The sequence below is a fragment of the Aphanomyces astaci genome (genome assembly GCF_000520075.1).
Source record: "Aphanomyces astaci strain APO3 unplaced genomic scaffold supercont1.45, whole genome shotgun sequence".
Taxonomy (NCBI): domain Eukaryota; phylum Oomycota; class Saprolegniomycetes; order Saprolegniales; family Verrucalvaceae; genus Aphanomyces; species Aphanomyces astaci.
In genome coordinates, this window is record NW_009798308.1 from 112,721 (window position 1) to 121,160 (window position 8,440).

At 47.3% G+C, this 8,440-nt stretch overlaps 3 protein-coding genes across 3 annotated transcripts; all 3 read left to right on the plus strand.

The window, feature by feature from the left end:
- Window positions 1–2,167: 2,167 nt before the first annotated feature.
- H257_13070 (hypothetical protein) lies at window positions 2,168–2,886 on the plus strand (the record flags this gene model as incomplete). The annotated part of the gene is made up of 3 exons (XM_009840495.1): window positions 2,168–2,548; window positions 2,661–2,732; window positions 2,770–2,886. 3 exons carry the CDS (start codon window positions 2,168–2,170, stop codon window positions 2,884–2,886), a joined length of 570 nt encoding a protein of 189 aa, XP_009838797.1.
- Window positions 2,887–5,394: 2,508 nt separating this feature from the next.
- Window positions 5,395–7,056, plus strand: H257_13071 (hypothetical protein; the record flags this gene model as incomplete). The annotated part of the gene is made up of 7 exons (XM_009840496.1): window positions 5,395–5,595; window positions 5,638–5,790; window positions 5,846–6,002; window positions 6,050–6,245; window positions 6,291–6,423; window positions 6,728–6,828; window positions 6,960–7,056. The coding sequence occupies 7 exons, from the start codon at window positions 5,395–5,397 to the stop codon at window positions 7,054–7,056; spliced, it is 1,038 nt and encodes a 345-aa protein (XP_009838798.1).
- A 163-nt stretch (window positions 7,057–7,219) lies between these two features.
- Window positions 7,220–8,416, plus strand: H257_13072 (hypothetical protein; the record flags this gene model as incomplete). The annotated part of the gene is made up of 5 exons (XM_009840497.1): window positions 7,220–7,286; window positions 7,366–7,487; window positions 7,583–7,853; window positions 7,903–8,208; window positions 8,262–8,416. 5 exons carry the CDS (start codon window positions 7,220–7,222, stop codon window positions 8,414–8,416), a joined length of 921 nt encoding a protein of 306 aa, XP_009838799.1.
- Window positions 8,417–8,440: the final 24 nt, after the last annotated feature.

An 8,440-nucleotide genomic window follows, 5' to 3' on the forward strand; every position in this document is an offset into this window, starting at 1 on the left:
CGTGCGTATTGTGAGGGGTGTGGCTTTCGAATTGGATTCGAACTGAAATAGTTATGGGCAAAGGCACACTTCTCGTAACTGCATACAGTGCTTGGCATCCTGATTGTATTGAACGCCGAGGATTATTGGGTATTTTACATACTCGCAGGTACTGTAAACTACTGTATTACTGGTTCATCCGATTTCATCCTACAGAGTTGGTATGGTCGACCAAACATGTATGGTTGGGGTGTAATTAATACTGCGTCAATATTTGCACCTCAGAGCTTCGGTGCGACTGGAAATGCTATTTTACAGTTCTATCCGGATTATTTACAGTTTTTACAACCCCACCGAACGACTTTAAAATACACGAAACTGTACAACCTTCGCTGAGAAGTGATACAAGTTTTCAGATGCGAATGATCGATTTTTCTTACATCAATGAACACAATAGAACAGTAACAAGTTAGTCATTTTCAACCGCATCGTCCATGTTGAGGCCATATACCTATAGTATAACGACCTTGTCCAAGGCGGGAAGGTAATAGTAGAGGCTTTATTATAATCCGAGAAAGGGAGTAGTCGATATTCAAATCGAGAATGGGAAAATAGTATAAATATTGTAGGGAAGCAATCAGTACTACAACATACTTCAATCCTTCGGCATTCTTGGCGATCACCTCGTAGACCAATGCCTGGGCGGCTAGGTCGTGCTCTCCACGAGATGCATAATCAGCGACAATTTTCACCGCCTACACATAACATTTTAATGCCATGGTTTTTAAAGTATAAACAAATATTATTGTCGTACTTCTTCGTTGGACAATTTACCCCACAGTCCATCGCTTCCTAAACGTATACACCGGTCCATTCTCCTTACATGCTTTCACGACGCATAATTGCGTGACTTCATATCAGCTTCACTGGTTACAATTATTTAAACTACAGACGCGACACAAAACCGACAAAATTCGGCCCCGTGATTGGATGACCGACAAATGATTGAATTCGGATTGGTCAGTATTTTTTGACAATCCGATTGGACGAGGCGGTTGTCGCAGCAGCAACATATCACTAACATGTAACATGTACGGCTTTCTAGTTGTTGAAATACTGCCGAGCCGACATTGCACACGAATCGGTGTCGATCACATAAGTAAAACTGCACGAACCAGCAGGAGTACTGTTGTGGTCGGTGGCAGTCAGCCGGCACCCCGCCATGATGCATGGGGACCAATGGTGGGATCCCTTTTGTAGCCCATTCCACACAATAACGTTTGCGACGTATATAACGCACGAATGCGGCTAAGAGTAATGGTTGCGCATGAGGTAGGTCCTGATTGAACATTACTGTAGCTACGTCAACACCACCTTACCTCCAGTAGTGATTCCAATTGCCCCTAATTCAACAAACGACACTAACCACGTTCTCCAGCTCTGCATATCCACTTACTCTCGCAAAGTGAACTACCGCACTTGTTAGCACACAGTGTTTACAAGCATCCCCACTGCTAGCATCTGCACAGTGGCGATGCTTATAACAGCGACCTCCCTTCAATGTGTGCTCCCTTCCACCACAACACTAAATAATCATACTTTCAATACTACAACTACTAAGGTCACTTATATTGTTGCGAGCGACCTCACGGGTCCACTAAACACGAATGCAACTCATCAGAGTTGATTGAGACAATGGGAAGCAATTACAACTCGCAAACCTATTCTATGGTGGCAAACTGCGCACCAGTGAGTTATCAATGCAAATCTAGCAGTGCACGTGAACTCCAGCGCTAGGGATATTTACAGTGGATGGTCACGCTCCCTGCAATGTCCACGGAGTGTTTACTGTACTTCGGTGTCGTTGGCTAGCAAGTACCGAGGAAGTGTGCCTGATGAGTGGCTTATGTTGCGCAAAGCAAAGTAACCAAGGTACACGTAATTCCTCCACGTAATATTGAACGTACTATAATACTACGGAGTATGTACACATAGTATAGTACGTGTACAGTGTACAGTGTACTCCAGCAAGCAGGACTCCGTAGGTCGATACATTCGAAAGAACCAAGATACTTCCTCCGTTCCGTAGAAATGATTTTACATTACCGAAGTAAACCGCCGATTCTATCTTTGGCACGATGAACCGGTTCCTCAACGAAAGGCTTAATCAAAACGCCACATCACGTAAATGATGTTTCTGTGTGCCGTGTCCCGACCAAGACACGATACCAAGCACAACTGTATGTGGGACGGCAAAGTTGGTCTCTGGCCTTTCGTGGAGACCCAACTGGCCAAGCGTCTAAGCAAGAAGCGTGAGCGAGGCACACCTGTGACCGTACCAATGATATTGACAAAGCCTGTGTATCGACGATTCCTCGTCGACAAGGTCATCCCATCAATTCAGAGCAAATTGTCTGGGCGCCGTAGCGACACGATCTTTGTGCAGCACGACAATGCGAGGCTATATGTAGCAGTAAACGATGCTGAAGTCATGGCAGCAGGGAAGAAGAACGATTGCGACATTCAGCTCAAGGCGCAACCAGAACTCACCGTCGACCAACGGTCGGCGGTTTGCCATCGGCTACTTCAACTCAAGAGGAACGGAAGAGTTGGCCATGGAGAGATGAAACACTTGATGCTCTCCTTCAACATATATCAATCAACGATATCACATTTACAAGATCCCCCACCTCAAGAAGGACATACAGATGAAAGCGGGGGTTCGGGAATTGCGCCCGTCATGTGACGAAGAGGTTTTGTTGGCTATTGACTCCATGGAGAGACGTATAGAGGACGAGCAACGTGTCGATGATATTGTGGAACTTGTGGGTGCTGGTCTTCGTGTCTCTGGATCGGAAGCACTTCAGAGAATTGATGAGCTCGTGGAACTTCTTGAAGCCACTGTAGTAGTGTAACATACAGTCCGGAACAAAACTATAGCCGCACCTACAATTTTTAGTCTTCATAACGTGGAAAGCCGTTTCAAGCCAGCCCTACGTGCTATATAGTATTGCAGTGGAATAGCTAGGCGACCAGTGATGCAAGATTACCCACACGAAATATGCTCAAAGTTAAATTCGCGGATTTCACTATTTTTGTTGGTGCAAAATTATAGCCGCATTACGAAGGCAATGACTAATAGTCAATTGCAGCACCCCGTTTGAGAATCACTTGGGCCATTCGAGTTGGCATGCTATCGACAAGCGTCTTGCAATACTCCAACGTGATACGATCCCACTCCAACGCAATCTTGGTCTTCAAATCCGCCACCGAACCGAATTGATGGCCGTTGGCATAGACTGCGCGCGCCAGAACCCCCCAAACGTTCTCGATGGGGTTCAAATCCGGGCTCTTGGACGGCCACGCCATTGTCTCCACACCCAAATCGCTGAGATGCTCCTTCGTGAACGCAGAGGCATGCACGGAGGCGTTGTCGTGTTGAAACACAATGGTACGATCTTGATGGAGGCCACACAATTGATGATAAAATGGCAGCATGTAGTTGTCCAACGTTTCGCAGTACGACACGGAGTCTTGGCGACCGTTGAGAAACGCGAGCTGACTCATCCCATCGTTGGAAAAGGCCCCCCAGACCATTACACTTCCACCACCGCTAACGCGTTTGGAGTACATCTCCGGCGGGATCCGTGTATCGTGCCAATAGCTTTGAAAGCCATCGGGGCCGTCTAGATTGAACTTTTTCTCATCAGAAAAGATGGTAAAAAGCCAATCAATTGATCTATTCAAGTACTTAGCTGCAAACTTGAATCGGTTCTTCTTGTGCTCCGGTGTCAACGCTGGACCTGACTTTCTTTTACGGTACTTCGCGAACTTGGTGCTCTTGAGGATGCGGATGATGGTGGTGTGGCTCACGGTTGGAGCCATTGTCGCAGCAATCTTTCGGGACGTTTGTTGCTTGTGGATGGCAAGCCGGAAGATTCGTCGCACGTCGCGCCGCTTGAACACCTGTCGCCGTCCAGGCTTCTTGGACTTGTTCTGGGGCTCAGACTGCTTCCAAAGGTTGCGGATGGCCTTCTCGTTGCGCCCCAACTCCTTGGCGATCCATCGATTGGATTTCCCAAGCGAAGAGAAAGCTTTGGCCTTGCCCACCTCTTCGGCTGTCAACCGACTGCCTCTGGGCATGTTGTCGAGTGGCCTAGAGTTGTTACACACGTAATCGACATTCCTCGTCATTTTGCAATATCTATAACGTTAAAAATCCTAGCCAATCATACAATTTAGCACAAAATGTGTGGTGCGGCTATAGTTGTGCACCAGGTCAAAATCACTGTTTTTACTCCTTCTTTTTAAATATTATGCTTTGACATGTGTCATGTGATTGCGATAACATTCAATTACTAGTCTAATTCGACGGTGTTTTCGGCTCGATCACACAATGAACAAAATCAACCAGAGTAGAAAATTTTCAGGTGCGGCTATAGTTTTATTTCATCCGGAGTCAGTCGTGCATGAAATTTCGATCAATCATCGATATTTCTAGTTTTCGTCGAATTTTGGGTTAAAATAACGACGCTACTTGAAAGAGGTCGTTAACCATCACTTTTCGAATATTGATATCTGTTAAGTTGTATGTTTTTGTTTCGTACAGAATCATGCATTTAAAGTTAACAGTTCCACTGTTGTTTTGATTAACTGCATCACCAGTGGTTAGCTATCGCTAACTACTGAGTGCACTTACGCCCTAGTAAGAGGCGAGGTGGTCAGAGTATACTAACATTAAGTCCCATATATTTAACATCAATTTTTGAGAAAAGAAGCAGTGGAACTGTTAACAAGCGGGGAATTGTACTTTCTCAAATTCTACAGTTGTGTAGCCAGCTGGTGGTGACATTTCCGATTTACAGTATATTGTAGTATCCCCAAACCACTTCTACAGTGGTACGTACAAGCTAGTACTACAATACTACTGTACAGTACTCCGGAGTACTACTTACAGTAAATAACCATACTGGTACCAGACATCCCTTTGGTGTTTACAGCCGATTCATTGGGGTTTCTTCTACACTTCTCATCGCCAGTGTTCTCTCAGCACTGTTGGTTTTGTGACATGATGTTTTCTGACGAACATCCATGAATCATGGCCGAGCAGGAAAATTAGCGTTGGTTCTCTCCACCTCTTGCCTGGTTTTCTGTCTGTACTTAGGACTAGTTTGTTGTCCACAATTTCACTTTTGGTTTTCCCACCTTGTCCCTGAGTGATCTGTCCTGCGTCGGACACTCTGCGCTCCTAGTGTGCTTGCTACCTACCGAATCTATCCCTCACGCTTCCACCCATTTGCTGCATCGTGACGATTATGTGCGGTACGGTAATATGGTCAACCAAAATCATGACTTGGTCAAAATAACTTAACCATATAACCAGGGGCTAATTTATTCCGACTGCTTTATCAATCAATGAAGATTGCGGCGGTGGTGGCGATTTTCTTGGTGTGGACATCATGCACCGAACCATCTTGTTTTGCAAACGGCCAGAGCAGCACGGACGAACCAATTCCACTCAACTTCGACGCCGTCGAAAGATTTGTCATGGCCTCGCCCGTGGCACGCGTACATCGATACGACGCCGCGTCGTACGCAGCCAAGGACCCAAACGAAGTCAGACACGACATCACGTCATGCTCTCATCGTCGTGCGTAGGATCGATACGTAGTGCGAGTAGACTTCGACGCAGTGTTCGCGTCCGTCTTGGACGGCCACAGGGGATGGCAGGTGGCCGAGTACGTGAACCAGCACTTGATCGACAACGCCGCCGCGCTGCTTGGAAATGTTTCTTCCAACAACTTCGCCCACGTAACATGAGCTATCCGTCGTGCTTATCTTACGGTATGCTTGTGGTTGCATGCAGATCAAGTCATCATTGTCGAGAGCGTTCGTGGCCACCGACGACGCGCTGCGCGGCCGCCTGCTTCCAACCTTTCAGTTGGGATTCGGGCTAGTGAATCGTCCTGGAGCGTGCACAATGCTGTCGTATGCAAAAGGAGACACTTTGGTCGTGGCCAACGGTAAGCACATTATCGTACAATGTCCAATCCACGAACAATCATCGTAGCCGGCGACGTAAGGGCGGTGCTGGCGTCGAACAATACCTCGCGGGGGCTGGTGGCAACACCCCTGAGTACCGACCACAACGCTAAGCATGCGTCCGAGCAAGCTCGGTTGTTCAAAGAACATCCAAACGAGACCGACGTGGTCGTCTGCCATTCGCCCGACGCGTGCTACGTCAAAGACGGCTTGCAGCCTACACGGTAAGAACATTGTCAAGTCAATGCATGGCCACAAGCTACTCGTAGCGGGTTGGGCGACTTTGTCTACAAATATGAAGAATTCAACAAGTTTCCTCTCGGTCCCAAGTATAAAGGCGATGGTCGCTTCATCCCGCAGCCATACACACCGCCGTACATCCTGGCAGTTCCGGAAATCCAAGTGCATACACTGACGGGATGCCGACCAATTTCTCATTTTGGGTACACATACGTATATGTACATATATATATTAAATTATGATATGTATATATATATCAATGTAGTTTACATACTTGTAACCAGTGAACCTGATACGAAGTCGCGCAATTATGCGTCGTGAAAGTATATAAGGAGAATGGACCGGTGTATACGTTTAGGAAGCGATGGACTATGGGGTGACGTATCCAACGAAGAAGTACGACAATAATACTACGTAGTATTTGTTTATACTTTAAAGACCATGGCATTAAAATGCTATGTGTAGGCGGTGGAAATTGTCGCTGATTATGTATCTCGTGGCGAGCACGAACTAGCCGCCCAGGCATTGGTCAACCAGGTGATCAACACGACTGCCAAAAATGTCAAGTACGTTGTAGTACTGATTGTTTCCTACAATATTTATATTGTTTTCCCTTTCTCGGATTTGAATATCGACTACTCCCTTTCTCGGATTTGAAGAAAGACTCGAACTTCACAACTCAACGATTCTACTGTAGTGTGGATTGGAACGACATTGCCTATTTGAAACCAGGGAAAGAACGACGTCGTGTGCACGACGACATAACCGTCGTGGTTCTATTTTTCCAGCCGTGATCAACATATCTGCACCACGACACCATAATCGAGCACTAAATACTTGTAAAGTCTGTATCTTCAGTGGATCCTTGATTTTTGCACGATGGTATCAACGAATAATAAGCAAAAAAATTAAATTTAGGAGACACACATTAAAGCACGGGATACAACCATCCAACCGATGCCGCTGACTGTAATCCGACCGTTTCTCTGGGGGTTGTATCATGCAGCTGCCAAGCAGCGTATTGGTACGTAATTTCAAACTGCCCCCTTGGATATGTTACTGGCGATGCCGGCGTAATCACTGAAAGTATGACTGCCCGGCAGACGCGTACGACTTTGTCGAGTTTGTGGTGCAGCACATGACGCTCCAGTTTGGCGCCCATACAAGGCACCGACTCCAAGGACTGATCACCGCCCTCGAACAATACTGTATCAAGGACACGTGGGTGTATGTTTGCCTTTTGTCGGTTTTGCGGCGTTCGTACAACTTGTATCGACACCCCCTCCTTTTGTCATATTCATATGGCGGCCTTGGGGTTAGATTGCCGAACAATTGCCGTCGGATTGCTTTACCTTTTACGTGTCGGCATTGCAATGCTTGCAGTTTGCAGTGCCGAATCGAGCGCAACAAGCCGACTACTACATCCCTAGCGATGTGTTTTACCCGCTGTATGTGAAAAAAGCCGTCATGGCGTTACGTACGATCGCAAGCGACGCCAACATCGACGAAGCCAAATGGTACGCCACGCTGCGCGAGTGTCGAGTGCTGTGTCCGCGCAAGACGGTGCTCGGCAGCCCCATCTACGTCGTCGGTGGGCTAGCATCCCTTCCAACGAATATGCAACCTAACACGTCGGGCAGGGCTCGGGGCGTTCATGGATTTGGTGTTGGACATTTGGCTGTCGAATCGACGGATGATGGAAGATGAGATGCGCCGGATGTTTGTCCAGTTTGACACGGATCAAAGCAAGAGCTTGAGCTACGACGAGTTCCGGGCATTCATTGTGCACTGCCACAAGACGCTGCAGGAATCGGCATCCACCAGCCAGTCATTTTGTCAGCGCGTTGTGGACGAGAAGAACGTCGTCAAGCTGTACGGCAAGTACCTGATGCAGTCTGACCAGAGCGAGATCAACATCGACTCGTTCGTGCTGGGCGGCATGGAAAGTATGTGCCTGTCTACCCGTTGCTCGACCTAGAAATACTCATGTGTTTGATAGATCCGCTGACCCTGGCCATGTTTGGCTTTGCGGTGCCACCGACCCAAACGACCGCGGCCAGTATCATGGCCATGCAGTTGATTATGCGCGCCATGCGGGCCTATATAAAACGCTTGCGGTCGGTCACTCCAGTCCCCCGATCGCCAAATTCCTAACAACAATATTTCTATATATTGCAT